Genomic DNA, 25,584 nt, shown 5'->3' with positions numbered 1-25,584 from the left:
TGTGGCCATCCCCTCTAGGGGGTGATTTCTCACTTTCTGTCTCTCTGTCTCTGTCTTTCTGGTGAGTGCACACGCCCTATAGCAAAAACCTCTCAAAAAAAAAATTATGTGACAGAGAGTTTTTTCTGTTTGAAGCACAAGACCTGGGATGTCAATCTCCTACACCACACAGCACTGGTTATGTGCCTGCCACACGGGACATAAACTTCCAGGCATTTCAGGCTTTGAGCTGCTCCAACAGTCCAATGCCAAGTTCTCTGAAACAGGTTAGAGGTACCTACTTAGTACTAAGCACGTAGAAGCTGGGAGATAGGAGCATGTCACAGGTAAACTGGATCTGAAGGGCAATTTTTTTAATTCTATGATAACAATGATAATGTTGTGAATCAAATATTTTTTGATACAGATAAGCATCAGTTTAAAAAACAGAAGAGCAATCATTAGGATAGTTGATTGATCATTATGTTCAGCATAAATACACAATAATCAAAAGTAATAATTTTTGATGTCAGGCAATTTTAAGCTTCATTTGTAAAGAGAACAGTACATAAAATAATTACATATATATGTTAGTTCTCTATTACTGCCATGCCAAATTAGCATAAACTCAATGGCTTAAAACAACACTCATTCATTATCTCACAGTTCTGTAGGCCAAAGACCAGAGTGGAATGGCTCAGTCCTCTGCTCAGAACTCACAGCCTAAAATCAAGGTGTCAGCTGGCTTATAATGCCCTTTTAAGGCTTGAATCCTTTTCCAAGCACAATGGCTGTTAGAAGAATTTATTATATTTCCTTGTGATTGTAGGACAGAGGTCTCATGTTTTGGTTGGCTATCAGTTAGCAGTGGTTCTCACCTTTTAAAGATCTCATACCCACAGGCCATCTCAGAACACAGCACTTCATTTCTTCTTTCAAGAGGTCAATAGGAGCACATCTCTCACTTCACATCCAGAGAAACTCTACTGTTAGGTTTCTTGCCCAAATGGGTCAGTGCTACTCAGACAATGTCTATTTTTTGTTATAAACTGACTTGGGACTTTGATTACATCTTTAAAATTATGATGGTGAGAAGTCTTCCTAATGTATTCTGTGTGTTAACATAAATTAATGGAATTATTATTGTATTATTGTAAAATTAAAGTAATTAGTAGTGGTTGAAGGTGGTTAGAGAACAGTGAATCATAGATCTAAAAAACAAATCCTTAGAATACTCTAAAAACAGAGAAGAGACTTAGAGTTGGATTGTTAAAGAGGCCATAGGTCCATTGCTACAAGTTTCCATTGCTTGTGCACAGCTCATGGCTTCACTATCAGCTCTGAAATCTTTTCCTCTATGTCCATGACACCTGAAGAAAGTCAGTCTTTCAGGTTCATTCAAGAGATTTATTCTTACAAAATAGCTCTGCAAAGAATATTTAAGCTTTATTTCAATAAAATTATATATTATGAACCATAGATCTTCAGGACTTCCCACAAATAAAGTAATAATCTTGTTAAATTAATAAATATAATTCATGTCTGTGTGTTTGTGTATGTATACAATAGTTATGTTTCTATTGTATGGCAGGTTTATAAAGTGCCAGTTTGAACCTCTACCTAATGCTCAGTAATTTAATAGTTGTAGGATATTAGAAAATATTTTAACATTATATACATTAAATACATTAAAATTTTTTTTCTTGAGAGGTTTTTGCTATAGTGTGTGTGCACTCGCCAGACAGACAGAGAGAGACAGAAAGACAGAAAGTGAGAAATCACCCCCCAGGGTGGATGGCCATGCTGCAATCCTTTCTCCTCCATTCTCCTCTCAGGATCTTGGGCATGCACGCACACGCGCCCAGCGTGAGTTTTAAGCCACTGGGTCCAGGACGCGAACCGCGGTCAACTACGTGGGAGTCCAGCGACATGGCCATTATGCTAACTGCTGGTCCCAACATTAAAAATTTTTGATAAAGATTTTTGCTATCAGATACATGCACACATCAGAGACACAGAGAGAGAGAGAGACAGAGACAGAGAGAGAGTGAGAAATCACTCCCAGGGGGATGGCCATGCCACAATCCTTTCTTCTCCATTCTCCTCTTAGAATTTTGGGAATGCATGTACACATGCCTGGCATGAATCTCAAGCCGCTGGGTCCAGGACTTGAACTGTGGTCAGCCATGTGGGAGTCCAGTGCCTTAATCACTACACTACCTCCGGGCCCCAAATACATTAAAGTTTTAAGATGTTTCAGTGCTTCATTTGTTTTTTAAAAGAAAATGAAGAAAAGTTCATAAGGAGGACTAAACATTAAATTATACAAGTGCATGTTCATTATATTTGGCATATAGTAAATGTCAAATAAGTAATAGATATAATTAATATGTATAGATAATGTGTTTATCATATGTATATATAAATATTTGTGTAATAAAACACACATGTGCATATAAAGAGATTGCAATGAAAATTAAACACATTTACACAATGGTATTTATTTGAAGGGACTCTACATTTTTCATTATATTTTGATGCAAATTTCAAATTTTCAGACATGTATAGTTCCCACATGTTGGAAAAAAAATAATAAATATTTGTTCACCTGGAAAAATGTTCTTAATCTGACACATCAGAGAATTAGTGAATTCAGGTTATCAGGAATATTTTGTTCTTAATGAAAGTATATAAATACTGGAATGCATTTAAATACTATTAGGCTTATGAAATTTTGCTTTTTCTAAACCTTAATGTTTTTTACTTTTTAAATTGTAATTGAAGAGTAGAGACAAGAGACCTCAGATTTTAAAAGCCCTGACAGCAAGCCCAAAGTTCTGTGATTATACAAAAGTCAAATCCTAATAAAAGTTTTATAATCAACATATAGAAAGCATAATTACTAAGAACTTAGAAAATTAATAATGCCCTCTCCCCCAAGGAGCTTTCTTTTGGGATTTCATTAATAATATAGAAGAAAGTGAGTATTCTTTTCCTCAAATTTAACTCTGACTACATATATTCCCACCATGAATATTCCTATTTGATTAAATACATGAGTATCTATATACATACACACACACACACACACACACACACACACTTCTCTAATAGGAAGGGGTCACTGAAGAAACAACCACTGTTTAAAGACAAAAATGAAAGAGGCTATTGTAACTGGATTCCAAGGTATTTCAAATATAATTTATACCTGACCCCAATCTGATAACTTCTGCATTTCATCCACTACAAGTAATAGAGATTAAAATTGGAAAAGTAACACAGGCTAATACATAGGTAGAGACCAAACAGAGAACTAGGCAAAGTACTTTTTTTTTTCTTAAGTTTTTTTCCCATAGGGAACATATACTCTATGGAAAGAGACATAGAGAAGGAAAGTGAGAAATCACCCTCCAGGGAGGATGGCCACACTGCAAACCCATCTCCACCATTCTCCTCTTGGCATTTTGGGTACTCACACACAAGTACCCAGATTGATTTTCAAGTCACTAGGTCCAGGGCTCAAACCACAGTCATCCATGTAGGAATTCAGCACCTGAACCATCACACCACCTGTGGCTCTAGGAAAAGTACCTTTGATGGTTCTAATTCATCTTTTCGAACTAGAAAAAAATAATTGCATGTAAATGTATTCTAAAATTTTCAATTGAATAAAGACCAGAAGTTATCAAATTTGTTGACCTTTCTGGTATGTCAAGTACTGTTCTAATATCATCCTTGTATCAGTTAATGAGTATTTGTCATTTTTAGCACCTATTGGTATTTCATTTGGAATTTATTGATATTATAAAGGTCACATATTATGCTCATGTTATATATATGAAATAAATTAAAATTTTAAACTGTTTCTGTGCTTTAATTTTTAAGAAATGAGGATGCAAAGTTCATAATAATGATTAAGACATTAAAATGTACATGAAGTGCAGTTTCGTGTGGAAAAATGGTCTTGTAAAAATATTCATTTTTTAAGAGAGATTTTTTGCTATAGGCACAAGCACTCACCAGGGAGAGATGAGAGAGAGAGTAAGTGATCAGGTCCGGGACTCGAAGTATAATTGGCCATGTGTCCAGCACCTTAACCACTGTGCCACCTGCTGAGCCCAGAAAAATGGTCTTAATCCGACACTTCAGAGAACTAGTGTGGTTATCAGGAATAATTACTTCATAATGAGATCATTTAAACACTGGAATAAACTACTAGGTTTGTGAAATTTTGTTTTGAATGCTTAATGTTTTTCACTTTTAAATTGTAATTGAAGAGTAGACAATAGATCTCAAGTTTTAAAAGCCCCAACAGCAAGCCCAAAGGTTCTGTGATTATATACAAGTCAAGTTCTATTATCAAAGTTATGTTTTATAATCAACATATAGAAAGCAGAACTAAACATAATTAATAAATATGACTATTCCCCAGGGCTTTAATGCATACTTTATTATTTTAAAATTATATAATTTTTATCGGTTTAAGAATATAAAATATTGTGGGGACCAGCAGGTGGCACAGTGGTTAAGGTGCTGGACACTTCCACATGGCCAACCTTGGTTCGAGTCCCAGACCTGGTGGCTTGCTTTCTCACTTTCCCTCTCTCTCTCTCTCTGGTCAAATTAAAATATGTGAATGAATAAATAAAATTAAATAATCCTATAAAAAGAATATAAAATATTGTGATCAATTTTCTTTTGTTTTGATTTTTGTGAAATATTTGACACAGAAATATGTATATAGCATAACTTAATAAACACTTATGTAACCAACATCAAAATTATTAAATAAAACATTGTCAATATTGTTAAAACACATCCAGGCCTCTTCTCAATTATACTTCTTCTCCAGGACAATTTTTCAAATGAAGGTATCTTCTTAAAATTTGAGTTAAATAGTCCTGTTGTATTTTTATGCTAAACTATATATGAATGTGTTTGTAAAAAATAAATAGCATTTGGCATATTCCTAAGTCTATTCATTTTTCTGAGATTTGACTTTTTCATTGAAATTCTGTTAAAGAAATTATCCATGTTTTCTCCAGGAGCTCCATTCATTTTCTCAATATTTAATATCATAGAGTGCTGCTAGGAGTATTTTAATACAACTCTCCACGTACACATATGCAATAATCGGGATGCATACTCCAAGTGGATTTAGTATGTTACAAAAATTTTCATATTCAAGTAACATTCTATTGATAAATAGCTAAAAAACTTTTATCAATTTACTTATCACCAACAATATTCTGACAACAACAATGGATAAACTTTCTACCCATCAGGTTTCCTCCTTTCTTTTAATAAAACTATTAATTTTTCAACCTATTTTTTTGCTATTAGATTATCTTTTTCTGAATTGGTTTTTGGTTTTTATATATTCTGGCTATCAGTTTCTCATTACTTACTCTTTAAAAATAGTTTTTCCCAAACTATGACTTATCTTTTCATATCATTCAGCTTTTTTCATATTTTTTTACTTTTTATTTTTCCTATAGGGATGTTCAATTGCTTAAAGCACCATGGTTCTAAAAGCTACCATTCCTTCATTCAATTATTTTTGCACCTTTGTTGAAAATTAATTGTACATATTTATGTACATTTAATTGTACATATATTTCTATAGTCTATATTCTGTTCCATTCATTCATGTGTTTAACCAGCCACCAAAATCTCTCAGCCTTTATTATTATACCTAAATAATAGGTCTGATAAAGCAATTCCTCCCATTTTATCTTTTCTTTCCTTTTTTTAATTTAATTTATTTATTTATTTTTTTTGCCTAGGGTGTGTGCACTTGCTGGAGAGAGAGGGAGAAAGACACAGTGAGAAGGAAAGTGAGAAATCACCTTCCCAGGGAGTGATGGCCATGCTATAATTTCTTCTCCTCTGTTTTCCTACAGGGAATTTGGACATGCACACAAACATGCCTGGTGTAATTTTCAAGCCTCCAGATCCATGACTTAAACCATAGTCAACCATGTGGGAGTCCAGCACCTTAACCATCTTACCACCTACCGGCCCCAATTTTATCCCTTTTTTTAAAATTGCCTCAGGACTTGAACTGCAGTTGGCCATGTGGGAGTCCAACACCTTAACCACCATGCCATCTGCTGGCCCCTCATGTTTATTGAAGCATTATTCATAATTGCTAAATGGAACCAATGGAAATGTCCATGAAAGGATGAATGGATTGAAAAAGTGTGGAGAATATACATTATGACATACTACTCAGGCATAAAAACAATGAGATCCTGGTATTTTATATAAAGTGGACAAATATGGAAGATTTACTGCTAAGCAAAGGAAGCCAGACTATGAAAGAGGCATAATATGTCCCACTCAATATATACCAAATGGACTCTCTGACAGAAACTAAAAGATTGGAAGGTATAAAAAGGATGTGGAGCAATGGCGATAGTAGAAACAGTGCAGGAGGAAGGTGAGAAAATGGGGGGGGGACAGGAATGAGGGGGGGGGAATCAAGGGGAAAAAAAAGGAACAAAATATTCAAGGGACACAAAAATGGAAAATTATCTGTTGATGATAAGGTATATAGTAACATATATGACTGTGTATTCATGATGGAAAAATTTATTTGGTGTGCTATAATGATATGCAATAATTGAATGTAAAAAAATTAAAATAGAAAGGGAAAATAGAAAAAAGAATGATAATGTTCAATGATAACAAAAATTTCTATCTCTTTGATTACCTATTTCCAATTACTACCCTATCTTCATTAAAATGAAAAATAGAAATGATCATTGAAAGCATGTTTTTCTACTTAATTTTAAAATAAAAAGGTTTAATGTTTTCAAATAAAGTATAATTATTGTTCTAGGTTTTATTTTATTCATCCTTGATTTTTTTAAGAAAATATCTTTTTATCATGAGTAAACAATCATTATTTTTATGAACGATTTTTCTCTACCAATTTGTGTATGATTTTTCACATTTAATCTGTCCATGTAGTATCCCAGCCTGGGATATCACATGGGATAAGGGATTAGAGCCCATGGAGAATAGAGTAGCCAGTCAGTGTCTACTTTTTCCTTTAGTTATATGAAAATATTTACATAACACAATTTTATGAATATTGTGAACTACAAAAGAAATAAGCATAAATAATTATGCTCAATAATACTGCAAAAAATATAGATGCAAAAGCAATTTAAATATATAATAATTATATATCATTAGCATATGATAAACAAGATAAGAAAAAATGTCTATCTATAGTAGAACATCAGGTAATAAACTAAGAAGGAATAATGGATTATGAGAATTGTCTTTGGAGCTGGCAGGTGGCATGGTGATTTGGCTCTGGACTTCTACATGGCCAACTGTGGTTCATGTCCCAGGCCTGGTGGCTTGCTTTCTTTCTCACTTTCTCTCTCTCTCTCTGGTCAAATTAAGAAATAACAATAATAAATAAAAATTAAATGAATCATTATTTTAATTTTTTAAAAAAGAAAGAATTGTGTTTTTTCAGCCTCTAATAGATAATGGATAAGGGCCATGATCCACAACAGAACACACACTCTCTTCTGGAGTGGTGGTGCCAAAGAACAATCTTAATCTAAACAAACTGCTACCTATAACTCTTGATGGTATGTACAGTGTCAGGTACATGGGACTTATTGTACCATCCCCTTGTGCTATTGTATGCAATAAATAATTTGTATTATATATAAGCCATTAATTATAAATATCATGTCTTTTAATTTGAAAATTCATGTGAAATGGACCAGTTTTTTGAAAAATTTAAATGATTAAATGGGTCCGTAAAAATAGAAAACTTTCATCAACACAATCTGAAACTGTACTCTAACATCAAAACACCCTTGAAAATTTCAAGGATCAGCTAAGTTGGAAGGTCAGTTGCACTATATATTCAGGGAAAAAATAATCAGCATCTTATGAAATTCATCTGAAGGACCCTCCCAAAAATTTGAAATTGCTGAAAATGTTTTTACAGGTTAATAATTATGGGTAGAAAAACCAGATAAAGGCATTTTAAGTAAAGAACACTTGAGACAAAACTACTCACAATTAAGCGAATATCCTAAATACATTAATGGAAGATTCAATATTAGACTAAAATAAAAATGAAAAAAAATAGGATGTGTATAGGAATGCAAAGAAAATATAACAATTGTAATACCTACATAATAGGCTAGAGAAACTAATCTGTTCATACACGGAGGTACAAAAATAGCCTTTGACCAAAAATCTAACTAGTGCATGACAAAAATTTATAGCAAATTCATATTGGAAAGAAATGTCCATTTCCTAAAATCATCAGAAAAAAAACATGAACGTAAAATGTTTAAATAATTTCCATTACAGTCAGAAACAAAAAAACAGATGTATATTGCTACCTCCACTCTTGAAAAAAAGTATAGAAAACATAGCTAGCATGATAAGACTATTGAAACAAATGAGAGGAATGAATAATAAAAATAGAGATAATATTCAAATTCAGTGAAAATGTCATTGCCTGAATGTGCCTTGTCAAATAACCAAAAAGTCCCACAAAATACCAGGGCTCAGAAAATCAGCAGCTTAGTCCCTTTCCTGTAGAAATGAAGTATTTTATGGCTGGCTGGTGGTGTAGTGGCTAGATAAAGCATGTGCGGTGCTTGCCCAAAATCCGTAAAGAAGGAACAAATGGAAGAAAAGGGACTGCGATGTGACCATCCCTTCTTGCATTCCATCCCCCATCCCCAATCCTCTCCATCTCTCTCCATTGAGCACATGTGCCCTCTAGCAACATTTTAAAAAGAAAAGAAGAGACAAGGGAAGAAATTTTAGAACATAAGGTGCGTAAGAGACTCAGTCCTGCTAGTGACCAGAATGAATAAATTAGGATGTTTTTCCTTCTGACACTTATCTCCCGCCCTGGTCTCTGTGTAGGAATTTCTCCATCTACATGAAGGTTGGGGAAGAGACTCAATGCCAGTTCTGCAATGCATGTACTAAGGATATTCATCCAGGTTGTCTGGCATGTGGTATTTCCCAAGAAGCCTTAAATCAAAGAGAAAAGGAGCCAAAAATGGGGATCTCCATGAAAGAGAACTGAGGAAACCAATGGCACACAGAATAAAAGGGTCACAAAGACACCTTACAAGCACCAGATCTGAGCCTGAAAGGACCATACAAGGATTCCTATTCTGCCCTCCCCCCCAAAAAGACTTCCCTCCTGTTTCTCTGCAGAATTCTCAGGTTCATGAGGGCATAGGCATAAGAAGCATGACTTCAGCTAGGTAGAAGGAAAAAGCCCAGGGCTTGGAATAAGTCAGCTTGAGGACTCTCCGGGAGTACTTACCGCAGAATACCCCACAGCGGAAGTGAGAAGGGAGGGGCACAAACCTCAGCCCCTGCAGTCGGCCCTGGGAGACCCCAGGCAGGGATAGCCGGATGTGACGTTCCCTGACTTCCTCCAGAAGCTCTGAGCAGTGAGGCGTTGTCTGACGTGGTCAGATCGAGTCAGCAGAGAGAGAAATCGCAGGTGCGGCCTGGTGTCAAGGTAAGACTCTAAAATGAGACTGAGGGGAACTCTAAAGACTGAGGGGAACTCTGAAAAAGACTGAGGGGGAATTCTAAATAAGACTGGGGGGAATGGCTGCCTCAGAGTAGAGGAGGTTCCCACAGCTAAGAACTCTCGCCACGGTATGGGCCCTGGGAGGCGCTGGGCTGGGCTGTCTAGTGGAACTCGAGTCACACTTTGTCCTCTGGAACCTGATTGAAGCGAAGGCCTCACTGCGTAGGGGTGAGGGTCCCCAGACATGCCGGTAGTCCAGAAAAGACTCCTAAATGAGTCCTGAGAGGACCACCCGGCACAGGGCAGTTACGGACGCACTGAACCCTGGCTTCCTGTCAGCCATGATGGGGTCCGGGCAGGGGCAACCGGAAGTGCTCCTACTTTACTGACTTCTGCCTCCGGATACTGAGGAAGTAGGCCCTGGTCTGATAAAGGCAGTGCGGCTTCTGTGAAGGGAGGAGTCTCGGGCCCTATAGAAGTACGGGTGAGGATCTGAATGAATTTTGGGGGCCCTGCCCACCCTAACACAGAGGTTGTGCCACAGTGTCTTGACCCTGTCGTTAGCTCGCAATTTCCCAGGCGCATGATGTCTCCTTACTTGTGTGTTTCATAGCAGTTCCGACTTGGTTTGGAGAGGGCAGTATCACGCAGCAGACGGGAGTGGGTGTAATCACAGTCGTGATCAAATAACAGAATTTTGTGTGAGGCTGAGAGACCCACAATAGGGATTTCAGGCTGCAAAGCTCCCTCATGTCCTCTTGGTGTCTCCAGAAATGACGATTTTTCTGGAGTAAGTTGCATCAGGTCAGAGTCCCAGTCCCCATCTGGTGACACTGAGTTAAGTCTAAAGGAAAAGCACACCACATACAAGCATGGTCTTACAGGGCCAGCCTGTGGTGGTGGTTAAGCCAATTGGCTGCCACATGGCATATTGGGTGGTTGTAGTACCGTGCCCAGAAGTGTGACAAACACATGAGGTGTTATGTATGTGCTTGCCCAAAATCCTGAAAAGAGATATGGAGAAGGGAATCATAGCCTGACCATCCCCTATAGAGGGTGCTGCTCATTTTCCCATTGTCTCTCTGGTGAGCGCAAACTTCCTCTAGAATCTTTTTTTTTTTTTTTAAGTGTGATCTTAGAGATTAGGAAGATACTTTGGAGGCCAGCAGATGGCATGATTAAGGTGCTGGACTCCCATGGGGCCCATGGTGGTTCTAGTCCTGGATGCAGAGGCGCTCTCTCTCTCATGCATGCCCATGTACCAGTTTTAAAAATAGTAATAATAATAAATAAAATGAAATAATTCTAAACCAATAGACACCCACTCACTCTTCCATGGTGTTCACTAAGAAGTAGTCCATATTGTGAGGGAAAACTCAGATTTAAAGGAATTTAAAAGAATTTAAAAAGAACTTAAAAGAATTAAATTCCAGGCCATGCAAGGATTCAAGATAAGAATGCCAAGAGAAGATCACTTGAACCAAATAGTCTGGAACCATGGGACTACACTCTGTCTTTTTGGTCAGACCTGGGAGACCCCTGGCAGTGGGAGTTCACATATCAGACATTTTTGTGGCATCCTTTTTAGTTTACAGGAGGTATGATATTGGTCTGAGAGAGAGAAGTCATATCATTAGAAGATTCTAAGGTGCTTTTAAGGCTTCAAAGCAAGGACCCTGACTTAGGACTGAGAGAACCACCCACCCTAGAGCACAAGTGAACTAATAGTGTCTGCCCATGGTGTCTGTACTGGGAGGCTGGGATAGCCAAATGAACTGTCTCTTCACTTCCCCCTTGGGTAGCCATGGGAGGTGAATCTTCAGCACAAAGAGGGAACATCAGGCCAGCAGAGGAGTGGAGGAGTTTCATACAGGCTCAGAAGCCAAGAAGGAGACATTGAGTAAAGATGAAGGGGACACCCATTCTAGTAGTTAGGACCCTATAAACTCTTTTCTGCCTCCTCTTTCAGCCTTTGGAAACCCAAGGGTAGGAATGGTAAGAATTTCCACATTCTTTATCTTCAGAGGTCTCAGGGAAGAGTGACTTGGTCTGAATGGTGGCCTTATGGTTAGGTGTGGACAGGGTACCAGGAGGCCAAGTGAGGATACAGAGTTAAAACTGAAGATACTACCCACATCAGGACAAAGGTGATCCAGCAGAGCTCCACTTCTGCTATCAATCCAGGGTGTCTCAGAGATAACCTGATGAAATATTTCTTCTCTTCCTTCTTGAGGTTTTGATGAGGTGCAGTTTATGATATGCAGGGCCAACATCACATCAGGTCAGCAGAACAATCAATCCTAAGGTCTATTAAAATAAAAACAAATAATCTGAAGGGGTTCTCCAGTGGTCCACCCATCCCAGAATAGAGAGCCTCTGCTCTCAGTGCTAGTAAGCCAGAGTGTGGTGGATGAATGAGATGATACTTCCTTTCTTCTCAGTTGTCTCAAGAAGATAAGGCCTTTTTCTAGCAGGGATGACATTAGCTTTCAGAAAGTGAGGACTGAAGTCCAAGTGAAGGCTCAGGGAACCACACATCCCAGAAGACAGGGGCTTAGTGTAGCTTAGCCTAGCCCTGCTCTCAGCCATGGGAGGCCCTGGACAGGGCTGTCAGGCTGATATATCTCCTTATATCTTGCTTTGTGAATTAAGGATGATAAAGATTCTAGTCTGAGGAAGTGATCCTAAGTCCTAGACACTTCCATTTGTCAAGGGAAGAACCCAAAGTGAAACTAATGAGAACACTCACCCCAGAACAGTGATCTCAACAGAGCTCTATCCTGCTATCACACTTAGGAAATCTAACTAAAATGGTCGGATGTGATGCCATTTCAATTCACAGTATGATGTGGGGCAATATCAGGTTAACAGGGGGAAGGAATTCATGATCCATCATGTCCTGAGGCATAGACCTTGATTTAACAAAACATTGGCCATCCACTCAAGTATAGATAGGACCCCACAATACTTATTTATCTCAACCTTTTAGTCATTACTGGGAGTCTCTAGACAAGGATGGCCAAAAATATCACCAATTTGCTTCATACACTAGGTTGTTAAGCATATGGTGGTCTTAGTCTGAAGACTGCATATTTGCATATTCAATAGATTCGGTGCCCAGAAAGTATTCAGAGCCTATATGAAAATACAGAATAAAGATTTTAAAGGAATCTATATAGGGTCATGAAAGAGCACTGGTAACTTTACCAGCCCAGGGAATCCTGTACAAGAATTGCACAAAGTGTTGCCCAATCTCTTCCTTTTGAAAGATTTCAGTCAGGTGAAATCTTTGATCTGTGTGCCTATAACATATCAGGTCAGAAGATGAAAGAGTCCGTGGACTGTCAAAAGTCACTGTAAGGGAGATGAGTGAGGTCTCCTGTGTCCACTTACCCCAGAAGAAAGGGAGCCCCAGTGTCTATTCCTTGTGACTAGCCCCATGAAGCCTTAGTGGTACTGGAACGTTTCTTTTCTCACTTCTTTCCCAGGTGACTCAGAAAGATGCATTCTTATAGGCAGAGCATGTGACATTAGTTAATATGATGGTCGTGCATTAGACCCTATTGTAGCAAAGGCAACAGCCTAAGTGAAAACTAATGGAACAACCATTCCAGAAGAGTGGATATTTCAGTCAGGTCCTACCTGCACTGTATTCAATTCTCAAGAGAGAATTGTTAGGTGAAGGTGTAAAATTACCTCACTTGAGGTCTCAGGGAGATAGTCTTTGGTCTGAGGGACGAGAATAAATTAACAAAAAACATTGGGTTCCTGGAGCTTACTAGATCAAAGTAAAGCATCCTAGTGAGTGGAGTACATTTGCCCCCACAGAATTTAGCTTCTGCACTCATCCCTTGAAAACTTCAGGTAGAGTAGCTGGAGGACATACCTCCACAATTCCTCCTCCTCTTTTATAAGATGTGACTTTAGTCTTAGGGAGGCAGTCTCACTACTAGCACAGAGGAGGTGGCACAGTTGTGGTCAGATGCCTGATAATTGGCACTTGTGGCCATAAACTGATGGCACTACCCTCAGAGCACAAGGAACTCTATGGAGCACAAAAACAACTGTCTATTCTGAACTTGACAGTCTCATCTTGGGTTGACTGCCTGAACCCAGGAAGATGTTCTTTTCATGCTTCAGGTTCTTAGGGGACACAGAAACCAGGATGAGAGTTGAAATGATACTGTTGTCAGGAGAAGCCCATTGGCAGAGCCATTCTAGTTCAGTTTGCCTGCTTAGGACATTCACATCCTCTCTCTCTTCCTCAGGTAGTGATCTCCCATCACTTACCTTTCGGCCTACTGCCACCCGCAAGAGCCATGATGTCTCAGGATCAAGAGAGTCCACAGTGCACAGATGATCAGCACCTCCAGAAGCACGGTGAGGCCCAGGGCTCTCAGGTTGCTCAGGGCTCCAAGGCAGTGGAGGAAACTTCTCACTACTCCTCTCACACTCTGATGCCTGTCAACCTGAGTGAGGCTGCTTCTGCTGAGGCACCCAGTGCTCCTGAGGGTCCTCAGGGTTTCTTCACCTCTTCCATTGCCATCATTGCCACCTTATGGCGTAGATGTGATGTGGGCTTCAGTAGTGAAGAAGAGGAGAGTTCAAGCACCTCAGAGGATGAATCAGATGATGAGAATGTGCCTGCTGATGCTCTTGATCAGAAAGTGGCCTTGTTGGTTAATTTCATGCTGATCAAGTATCGAATGAAAGAGCCAATAAGAAAGGCAGATATGCTGAAGATCGTCGTACAAGAGGAATTCCCTGAGATCCTCCTGAGAGCCTCTGAGCGCATTGAGATGGTCTTCGGTCTTGATGTGAAGGAAATAGACCACTCAAGCCAGCGTTATGGCCTCTTCATCAAATTGGGCCTCACCTACGATGGCATGGAGAGTGGTGAAGACAGCATGCCCAAGACTGGCATCCTGATACTCATCCTGGGTGTGATCTTCATGAAGGGCAACCGTGCCACTGAAGAGGAAGTCTGGGAAGTGCTGAATATGACCGGAATCTATTCTGGGGAGGAGCATTTCATCTTCGGCGATCTCAGGAAGCTGATCACCCATGATTTGGTGAAGGAAAACTACCTGGAGTACCAGCAGGTGGCTAACAGTGATCCTCCACGCTACGAGTTCCTGTGGGGCCCAAGAGCGCATGCTGAAACCACAAAGATGAAGATCCTGGAGTTTGTGGCCAAGGTTCATGGGACTGACCCAAGTTCTTTCCCTTCTCAGTATGAGGAGGCCATGAGAGATGAAGAAGAGAGAGTCAGTGCTGGCCCCACCTCTGTGGCCACTGCGGGTTGTAGTGCTGAGTCCAGTAGCTTTGCCTCCTCCAAGTAAAGTCAGGGTAGATTGTTCATATGCTGTTGAAGAAGGAAGTTGGTGTTTAGAAAATGTAGGTTCAGGTTGGGGCTAGAGGAAAACAAAATATATCATCTGTGTGTTCCTATTTTGTATAATGTGACAGCATTTTTTATTGTTTGATAGCTGTAATACTCAAATGCTGATTTGTTCTAATAGAGACTTAGTTACCTTCAAAATCTCTAAGGTTTAACTGATATTGATCACACATTTAGTAGTATTTATGAGGTTTCATAGCAAGAGTTTTGTTATTTTGTAAAAGTAAAATTTTCCATCTTATTTTGTGATTTGGAGTAAGATAACATTCCATTTCTTGGGCATCTTGAAAATATGAAATCACTCAGTTCAAGTTGCTGTCAATAGAGATAGAGAAAATTGTAAAAGATACTCTATTCTTATCTGTCTTATATCTCTTTTAGTCTCTTGTTCTGTAAAATTAAATGTTATGTGCAGGATGTACCTACCTCTTCCAGAGTGTATGGAAATAAATCTTAATAAATTAGACCACATGCTCACTACTCATTCATTTCTCAAAACTGCATTGAGCACCTGCTTTTTGGAAAGCATTGCACTATTCCTAGGGATACTTGGATTATCAAGACTGGCCTCTGCCCTTAGAACTTTAACATAGGAATAATGGTCTATAAGGGTAATGACAGGATTTTCTAATACCTAAAGGACAAGTGAAAAGAAGCTATAAGTAGATAGCAGTGGGTAGTCCACAAGAATTTGTCAAGTAAGAGTTTATGCCTTGAACTCTTAGCATGGCAATTTGAGACTTTCGAAAACTTTATCCTTCAGTGGAAGTTAAATTTACATTAAGGCAAGTGATATGCCAGGTGAGGCTGAGGTCATCGTAATCAGGGACCTGAACCTCAAATGGTGTGTCTCAAAGTTGAGACACAAAGTCTGTAGTAGTAAACTACTGTTAGCTATTACTTTTGTATCATGAGTAAACCACAGAAAAATTCCCTTCTTTAAAAGGAATGGAAGATATCCTCTTACCTTGTCCCAGGACAACTTAACACAGTGCACAGCACAAATTAAGAACTTTAAAGACATCATGCCCAAGGAGTTTCTGACAAATAAGGTATAATACTCTTGCAATTAGATACTTAGAATCCACTGGGGTGGGATGGGGTGAGGTGGGGGAGGGGGGAACACTAGGCCTTGACCTAGTGGATCCAGTGACCACTTCATTTAAGAAAAATTTTAATAGGTAATATTTGCCATTTGGAAAACAATAATCAAGGGATGAAATATTAGGGACTGCAGGTGGTGTGGTGGTTAGAGTGTTGGATACCCACATGGCTGACCACAGTTCGAATCCTGAATCCAACAGCTTGAAAATCATGCAAGGCTTATGTGTGTGCATGCCAAAGATTTTGAGAGAAGAATGGAAAAGAGAAGATTGTAGTGTGGCCATCCCCTAAAGGGATGGTTTTTCACTTTCTCTGTCTCCAGCAAGTACATGCCCTGTGGCAAAAACTTAAACAGAAAAAATTGGTGGGGAAGAAATGATAAAGGGGAGGTGGAATTGGATGGAAGGGCAGTTGTAAGTTGATTCTTGACACAAATTCCCTAAAATATCAGTTATATTCAGTTGGAGATGACACCTAAATACTCTAATAACAAGCTTTTATGTAAAGATTTTACAAAGTTTTATTTCCTAACAGACTTTTCTGTATGATTTAATATTACATGCCCCATAGCTCTTTCTTATTGCTAAGAAAACCTGAATTTAGAAACAAACAAGTACTATTCTAGTACGTTTTGTTGCTAAATCTGAGTGTGGGTAAATTATAAAAATGAAAGTTGATTCAGATCATGCTTTGGAAGTCCAAGGTCCACAGGCTGTATCAGGTGAGAGCCTTCTTCCTGGTCAGTAATATGTCCAACGGAAGGATCGTACAAGTCTGTGTCTCTCTGTCTCTGTTCTGGTATCATTCTCTCTCCTCATAAACCCACAAGGAGTCAATCATTGGACCACACTTTGACGCCTAGTAACTTCCCAAACACCTTACTCTTCAACACCATAACCAGAATAAGTCTCCTTTTAATAACTTCACAATGCAACTAAATTTCATCACGTGTATTTTTGGGGGATATGTTTAAACCATAGCACACACAAGTGAGTGGTAGAATTTGGGATCAACATCATAATATTGGTATAAATGCTATTCACTCAAGTTCCAAGCTATGCCAGACACTATGACATATATTTTGTATACTTATTACGTACTCCAGTCATTCTAGAAAATAAGACTTATCAAAAGAAAATCACCTGAAAATACTCAGGGTGGCATCAGCTGGTGGTGTGGTGGTTAAGGTAGCTGGATCCTACATGACTTACTATACAGTTTGAGTCCTGGACCTAGGGACTTGAAAAAAACACTGTGTGTGTCTGTGTGTGTGTGTGTGTGCCTAAAGTTCCAAAAAGGAGAAATGGAGATGGGATTGTGGCGTGATCATCCTCCATGGGAGGCACTTACTCTTTCTCTTGCACTCTCTCTGTCTCTGGCAAGCTCATGTACTCGTTAATAAAGAACAAAGGTTTAGAGAGCTTGTGATTCTGTTCAATTTCACATGCCTAGGACATGGCAGGGCTGGGACTCTACCTTTTCTTTGAATTTGTCTAGAATTCAATTTATTCTACTCTTCTCAGCCTGAGAAAACCTCTGTTTCTTAATTTATTTCTCTTGTAACTACTTTTTAAAAAGGATATTGCAGGCAAAAAATTGAAAGAAAGTTTAAAGAAAGAAGGTTGAAATGTGGCCTGTAGACTTCATTTACCTAGATTCTTCTTCTAGTCCTAAGTGAAAGGGGTGGCACTTTTGTGTAGCCCCAGCTCTTTCTGCATTACCAATATCCTTTCACTTTTCCAGTATGCACTCTTGTCCAAACTGAAATCTAACCTGTTCATCTGATCCCATCCTCCTCCAAAGGCTATACCCTGCTCTCAGTAGAATAAATAGTGCAGAACCACCTGTCCTCCTCAGAATCCCAACTTCTTGCAGATTCCATCCCTCACCATTGTACACTTCTGACAACAAAATCCTATTGTAGGTAGATGGTAACTTTGAGAGTGAAATTCTGATCTGGCCACCCTGCTGGGCATCTCTGCCACATCCTCCATGTCCTCATAAGTATTTACCCAAGGAGCTAGTTGTCGCTTCAAACGACGACGCTGACAAGGTCTTCTCCAGAACGCTTTATTACCCCAGGCTTCTTACAATCTTCTTCCTCCTTCCTCCATTCTCCCCAGCCTTCTCCCTCCTTCCTTCTTTCTCCGCAGCTTTTTTTTTGCCCACCCGGGCTCCCTATATATCCGTCCCGCGAACCAGTCCTCTTTTGCCACCAGGCAAGCACTGATAGGCTGAGGCAGTGCCTACGCGTTCCGGAACAGGAACGATAACCAAATATGGGCTTGTTTATGTAGAGGTCTGGGTGCTCTCGGCGCCATGTTAGGGCGGGGGCGCTCTACAGCTAGTGAATACTGTTTGATAGGGCATAGAATATACTAGTTTGGGGGATATAAGAATCAAGTTGATAACAGGCTTTTGAAACCAGACAGTCACAGTAGAATATTTTAATATTTTATCTGAGACTGACCCCACACTGGACCCATAGAACTATGAGTGATACGCCATGTTAGGGCGGGGGCGCTCTACAGCTAGTGAATACTGTTTGATAGGGCATAGAATATACTAGTTTGGGGGATATAAGAATCAAGTTGATAACAGGCTTTTGAAACCAGACAGTCACAGTAGAATATTTTAATATTTTATCTGAGACTGACCCCACACTGGACCCATAGAACTATGAGTGATATCAAGATCCTGAGAGGAGAAGGGATTGTGGCATGGCCATCCTCCCTGTAAGGTGATTTCTCACTTTTCTTCTTTCTGTCTCTCTGGTGAGCACATGTGCCCAATCATAAAAGTGCCCCAAAAAAAAAAAAAAAAAAAAAAAAAAAAAAAAAAGGTTGGGATCAAAACATGCAGAAAAATAATAAATGATCAATATTTTTTCCCACTTGCCATTTAATTTTTTCTAGAGAGATTTTTGCTATATGGTACATGCTCTTGCCGGCAAGACAGAGACAGAAAGAGAGAAATCACCCCCTAGGGGAAATGACCACACCATAATTCATTCTCCTCCATTCTCCTCTTGGGATTTTGGACATACGTGCACACGTGTGCAGCATGAGTTTCAAGCCATCAGGTCCAAGACTCGAACTGTGGTCAATTATGTGTGAGTCCAGTGACATAACCATTACACTATTTGCTGTTCCCTTGCCATTTAATTTTTAGCTTTATAAAATTAAGTTATTATGCATGGGTTACTTATTTATATTGGTATGAGAAATAAAAGAACATAAATTAGACCCATGTTCACAGTGTGTTTTATTTTTCAAACCTTCACTGAACATTCACTCTTTGGTAATAATAATTTTTCTTAAACTGTAATAATTGCCAGTTTTATTCCTCCAGCTAACAGAATCAGAGGTAATTTGAGGTTTACAATTCTTTTTTATAGCTTTTTCATCAAGCGTTTAAGTGCCCCCATCTTTTTTTTTTTTTAAGAGGTTTTGGCTATAGGGTTCATGGGCTTGCCAAAAACAGAGAGAGACAGAGATACAGAAAGCAATAAATCACCCCAGGAGGGATGACCATGCTGCAATCCCTTCTCCTCCATTCTCCTCTCAGGATCTTGGGCACGCACGCACACGTGCCCTGTGTGAGTTTAAGCTACCAGGTCTGGGACTCAAACCCTGGTCAACAACATGGGAGTCCAGCGACATGGCCATTACACCAACTGCTGGTCCCGCCCCCATTGTCCTTTAAGTTGGTTGCAAATTACTTTACTTTTAATTATTACAAAAATCCTTTTTGTGTGTGGGACATGTATTCTTTAGAAAATACATATAAGAGGAAAGTAAAAAAACAAAACAAAACTTTAAACCACACAGAGTTAAGCATTGTTAAGTTTTTGAAATATGTATGGATATAGACACGCATAATTTGGAATTTTAGCCTACATATGTGAGCTGATACTAAATATGCTGCTTTATAATCTGTTATGCCTTATATTCATTATGGAATGAATATATTTCCTTGCATATGTGTGAAACTTCTAATTAAAAAAATAGACCTGGAGAATGAGCCAAAATCCAATGAGTTGCTGGTCATGGGAAAACTACCTAAAACAAAAGTCCAATGAATGATTGTTTTAGCCTACATATGTGAGCTGATACTAAATATGCTGCTTTATAATCTGTTATGCCTTATATTCATTATGGAATGAATATATTTCCTTGCATATGTGTGAAACTTCTAATTAAAAAAATAGACCTGGAGAATGAGCCAAAATCCAATGAGTTGCTGGTCATGGGAAAACTACCTAAAACAAAAGTCCAATGAATGATTGAAAGTAAAATTAAGGTCAAAGATACATCAGAAGTTAGTGACCAGCAGTTAGTGTAATGGCTATGTCGCTGGACTCCCACGTAGTCAACCGTGGTTTGCGTCCGGACCCGGTGGCTTAAAAACTCACGCCGGGCGCGTGTGCGTGCGTGCCCATGATCCCGAGAGGAGAACAGAGGAGAAGGGATTGCAGCGTGGCCATCCCCCCTGGGGAGTGAATCTCACTTTCTATCTCTCTGTCTGTCTCTACCTGTCTGGCCAGCGCACGAGCCCTATAGTAAAAACCTCTAAAAAAAAAATTTTTTTTAATTAAAAAAAAAAAAGATACATCAGAAAATGTTAACAGAAAGAAGGAAGAGGCCAGATTTTAGTATCAGACAGAAAATAATTCAAGGCCTAAAGCACACTGGATAAGGACAGCTGTGTGAATGTCTTTGCTTTCAATGCATCATTATGAACTTGTTTCTTACTCTTCTCTTCCCTAAGCCTTTCCAACTCGTCTACTCCTCTTGTCATTTCTTCAGGGTCCAAATACCTAACAAAGTATTTGTTGCTATGCCAGTGCCCAGGCTCTGTGCCAGGTGCTTCTCATACATTGTATTATTGCCAATAAAGGGAGTGTCCTCTTTCAATCCCTGACTGGGCTGAGTTGGCCCTGCTCTAAGGTTTTCTTCTGCTTCCTGGTTTACACCTTCTTTGGAAGGCTGAGGGCTGCCTTCTGCTTTTTGTATGTTTTCCAAAGGGTGATCTTCCTCTGCCTTTGACATGTTTTGTGATTTTCCTTCACCTTCTTCTCAAGATTTTTGCATGTTGAGTATTTATTATTTCCTTTTAGAATAAATTAATTCTGCAGTGATCCAGGGGATTTTCTTCCCTCTTCCCTCGCCTTGATTTGTGTCGCACCCAAAAGACCCAGAGTCCTGAAAGGATCCAGGGCACTTTTCTCCTCCAGCAATAGGCAGCTGGTAATTATCATTTTAATACTGGGATGATAGGCTAACAGAGGCCCAAAAATTGCACTTAACATTTTAACTTGTAGGAGCCTTAATCTTATAATGAGGCTGTGCTTATATTTTCTAATATCTAAATGAAAAATAAAAGAAATTAACAGACGAGTAGTGAAGAGAATCCTTAAGCATCTCTCAAGTTTTAATACACAGAGACAAGGAAACTTAGGGTGTTGAGAAGCTACCATTCCTCTGATGAGTGTTAATTTTAAGTTGATTTTGGTGCAGGAAGGGATGAGGCTGACAGGTGATGAGTGATCCACCATCATGATGGTATGTCTCAGAGTTGAGACCCAAAAACTTAAGAGTGGGAAACTGTTCTTCACAGTTACTTTAAATTATTTCTCTCTGTTTAAACCAGAAAGAGAAAGTGGAGAGAGATGACTTTTTGTCCTTGTCTTTGTGGCATTGAGCATAATTCACAAAATAGGTAATTATGCATTGTCTTCAAGGTATTTTTGAGATATATTTTCTTGAGGTGAGATAGCAAGAAGTTCCTAGGTTGACACTTGTTGACTTAGGCCAAGAGAACAAGAGACCATTCCTTGTAAGGGATGTTTTAAATAGATATAAGCTATGTCAGATGGTTATGGTGCCAGATACTTTATTGTTTTCAAGTTTATTCATTTCTTCTATGAGTGAAAGAGGAAAAGAGAGTGCGAGAGAGAGGGGCTCCACCGACAAGGTCCTCAAGCTGGAATTCACCCCCAGCCTCAGCCAGTCCTGGATTATGGACATGCATGTGCCTGGCATACTCAGGGAAGTCTCTGAACTTGAACACAAGACTTTCTCATGCAGGTTGGCCTCATAGAGCATTGCATTATTGCTATGCCAGTGCCCAGGCTCTGTGCCGGATGCTTCTCATACATTGTACTATCACCAGCAATCTTAGATGACAAGGCTTACCAGATGCACTCCACAGACTCATAGAACTAGGAAATGTGCCTAAGTTCATAGATCTGGCAGTGACAGAGCTGAGAATAAACCTTTGGTCTGAATTCTTCTACACCCTAATTTGTTGCAACCCTCCAGTATGAGGCTAATTTTCTGCTACTGCATTTTTACGTCTTTATAGTTCTATAACTACTCCCATAGTATATACATGTCATGATTAATTTAACCATCTCCTGCTGTTTCCTATCTGTTGTTATGAATTATAAAACTGAAATATTTTGAATATGGATTATTAGTATCCAGTATGTTGGGATAGCAAAGTGGAAACTGGGTTAAAGTAGAGAGTGCATGGAGATTGTAAATTTTAATAAATATTGCCAACATTCCATTCCCCAAATGTTTACTAATTTATATTCTTAGAAAACAATACATGTGAGTCTTATAAACATATACATTTAATTTTCTAAACCAAAATGTTTAATTTGAGAAGCAAGGAGTCGGTCAGGATGATTAAATGATGAGGACTGGGCCAGGCAAGATACTTACACCTAGACGGGAATGAGAATCTAGAGAGAGAAAGTCATTTTCAGGGTCCATGAGTGATACCACATATAAAACTAAGTCTAGAGAATGTGGAACAGCTTGAGAGTCAGAGTTCTGAAAGTAGATTTTTAAGTAGAATGGATAAAGAACTAGAAAAAGAGAAAGTGGGTATTCTGAGTGGAGAATCCCAGATAAATCACATGAATACTTTGGAAATCTCTGAATGACCAATGACAGCTTGAATGGTCATCTGAGTGGGCAGGTCTGCTGTATACAAGGACCAGAGACATGACAGGCATTTGCCATCTCTTAAGATGCCCCTATCTGCTCTCAGGCCTGTCATAGTTGTCTCCCTTACATCATCCAAATGTTACTGATTGGTTTTGAGAAAGCTACATGTCTTGACTCTTCTGGTGATCCACTGATCCCATGCCAGTGTATTAGGACTTGAGCCTGTCTTCATTTATGCTGGAGATGAGTATTCCATCCTCAGTGTAGAGTGGACCCTTTCCACTGAATTGGGGCTATGCAAATGCTAGGTAGTAATGGCAGAGAGTTGAAACGTTCCAGAAACACCAATGAGCAGTGGAATGTGGAATGCACTCCAATGAATTAATTAGAAAGGGGAGTACCCTGGTACTCATCCCCTCATTTTCTTTGCAAATAAAACGATGGGTATAGATAGGTCTATTAAAGCAGGCCAGATGGTGTGCCCAAGTCACACTGCTTCCCATGTTTCCCGAGTCCATGGCACACCATGATGTCCCAGACCTTTACAACCTAGAGATGTTTCAATGGTCTCATTTTGCCTTGAAATTCAAATGAAAAACCTCTGTATTAACTATATTTCTCCAGTGTTCTCATCCTATCTATACAGTTGTTAATTACATCCCAAGGCTTTCTCTTATCCCAAGTGCCATGACATGTTTTTCATAAAGTCTCCATGAAGAAATGCAAACAGATTTTCTTCTTGTTCTGTATGTAAAGTACATAATATGAAAAACCTACAGTACCCAAGGAATGTACAAAAGATTAAAAAATTAATGTAACATGAAAGTTTGATCAGACAAAAGTGATATGCTCTAAAAGAAGGCATGTAAATTTTGATGTAAACCATACTTATCATTTCTGAAGATCAAATTGGGACGTGAAGAGTCCTTAGTGCAAAGTGGTAGTGGCAGAAATAAAGGGAGCGCTAGTGCTTTGACTGTAAGAACAGTATTTTCAGAACGGCCAATCCACCCTTGAAAGTATTCTTCTCATTTACTAAAATTTATTTTTCATGGGGACATATTGTGTTCAAGCTCATGAAATATTTTTTTATTTTATCCTTTTTTTTTTTTTAATGAGAGAGTTTTTGCTATAGGGCACATGCACTTGCCAGAGAGGCAGAGAGAGACAGAGAGACAGGAACTAAGAAATCACCCCCTAGGGGGAATGGCCACACTGCAATCCCTTCTCCTCCATTCTCTTCTTAGGATTTTGGGCACACAGGCACACACACCTGGCACACCACAAGCTAGCTGGCTTAAACTACAGAGATATATTCTCCTAGAGCTCTGGAGGTTAGAAGTACAAAATTGATGGGCTATGCTCTCTTTGAAGATTCTTGGCAGAATCTTTCCTGGCCTCTTCCTAACTTTCGGGGGCTCCTGGAGACTTCTGACATTCTTTGACTTGCAGCTATCTCACTGCAATCACCCCCAAAATCACATGGCCTTCTTATTTTTGTGTATCTCTGTTTCTGAATCTCCCTTTCCTCTTATAAAGACACGAATCATTGGATTTAGGTCCCACCCTAATTCAGTCTGACTTCATTTTTTCTTGAGAACATCTGAAAACAATCAAGTTTCCAGAAAAGGTCCATTCACAGGTACCAAAGATTAGGACTTGAACTTTTTTTCTTTTCTTTTTTTTTTTGGAGAGGTTTTTGCTATAGAGTGTGTACACTTGCCAGAAGGACAGAGAGAGACAGAGAGACAGAAAGTGAGAAATCACCCCCAGGGGGGATGGCCACGCTGCAATCCCTTCTCCTCCATTCTCCTCTCAGGATCTTGGGCACGCACGCACATGCGCCCAGCGTGAGTTTTAAGCCACCAGGTCCGGGATGTGAACTGCGGTCGACCACGTGGGAGTCCAGCAACATAGCCATTGCGCTAACTGCTGGTCCTTAACCTCGGATTGTTAATAATTGGATATAATGTTTCATCCATATGCTCTTGTCCTTACAGGTCTTTTACTGCACTATCTCCTTCAGCTTCTTTGACAGCTTAATATGCCCTAACTTATGATCAGTGACTAATCTAACTGAGGTGCAATTTGGATTCTCCACACAAGCAATTCAATAATAAAAGTTGAAATATACAATTTTTAATATAGACTCAGTAGTACATGACCAAAAAGAGAGAATAATAATTTAGATTTTGAAATGAACTGTGTGTCTTTCTAACATCCCAGAGTATAATTTGAAAGAGGGCAAGGAATAATAAAAATGGAGAAGATATCCTAGGTTTCTAATATGGGTGAATACAAAGAAAGTTGGAGAGATAATATTCCACAATCATAATAATCTGTAGTCTTTGTCACCTTTTGCTTTCCCTGTGTGCAAATGTAAAGGCTACATTTATTTATAGAGAGAGTTTTAAATAAATTATGAAATAAACAAATTATAATTCTATATTACAGAGAGTTTATACTAAAGCATTAACAGAATTAATAATATGATTATCTAAAAACTAATGTAAAGTAAAACTAATTTAAAGTTACACACATATATAGAAGACTTAAAATGTGAGAAATTCTGAGACATGAACTCACAGAATCTC

The 25,584-nt window shown here is 39.0% G+C and overlaps 1 protein-coding gene and 1 pseudogene across 2 annotated transcripts; one reads left to right on the top strand and one right to left on the bottom strand.

Moving 5' to 3' along the window:
* The first annotated feature begins 9,424 nt into the window (after positions 1 to 9,424).
* On the top strand, positions 9,425 to 15,092 carry LOC102476430 (melanoma-associated antigen B16). Of its 2 annotated transcripts, none has more exons than XM_006161928.1 (2): positions 9,425 to 9,511; positions 13,799 to 15,092. In XM_006161928.1, the coding sequence occupies exon 2, from the start codon at positions 13,846 to 13,848 to the stop codon at positions 14,866 to 14,868; it is 1,023 nt and encodes a 340-aa protein (XP_006161990.1). In that variant the 5' UTR covers positions 9,425 to 9,511; positions 13,799 to 13,845; the 3' UTR covers positions 14,869 to 15,092. The 2 variants fall into 2 exon arrangements, with proteins under 2 accessions (XP_006161990.1, XP_006161989.1); XM_006161927.1 differs by having other exon boundaries at positions 13,795 to 15,092.
* Positions 15,093 to 20,704: 5,612 nt separating this feature from the next.
* On the bottom strand, positions 20,705 to 21,124 carry LOC102476001 (transcription elongation factor A protein-like 8; annotated as a pseudogene).
* Positions 21,125 to 25,584: the final 4,460 nt, after the last annotated feature.

The sequence above is a fragment of the Tupaia chinensis genome, unplaced genomic scaffold (assembly GCF_000334495.1).
Source record: "Tupaia chinensis unplaced genomic scaffold, TupChi_1.0 Scaffold139466_1, whole genome shotgun sequence".
Classification (NCBI taxonomy): Eukaryota; Metazoa; Chordata; class Mammalia; order Scandentia; family Tupaiidae; genus Tupaia; species Tupaia belangeri.
Note: the sequence above shows the minus strand (reverse complement) of the source record. Positions and strands in the feature narration are given on the sequence as shown.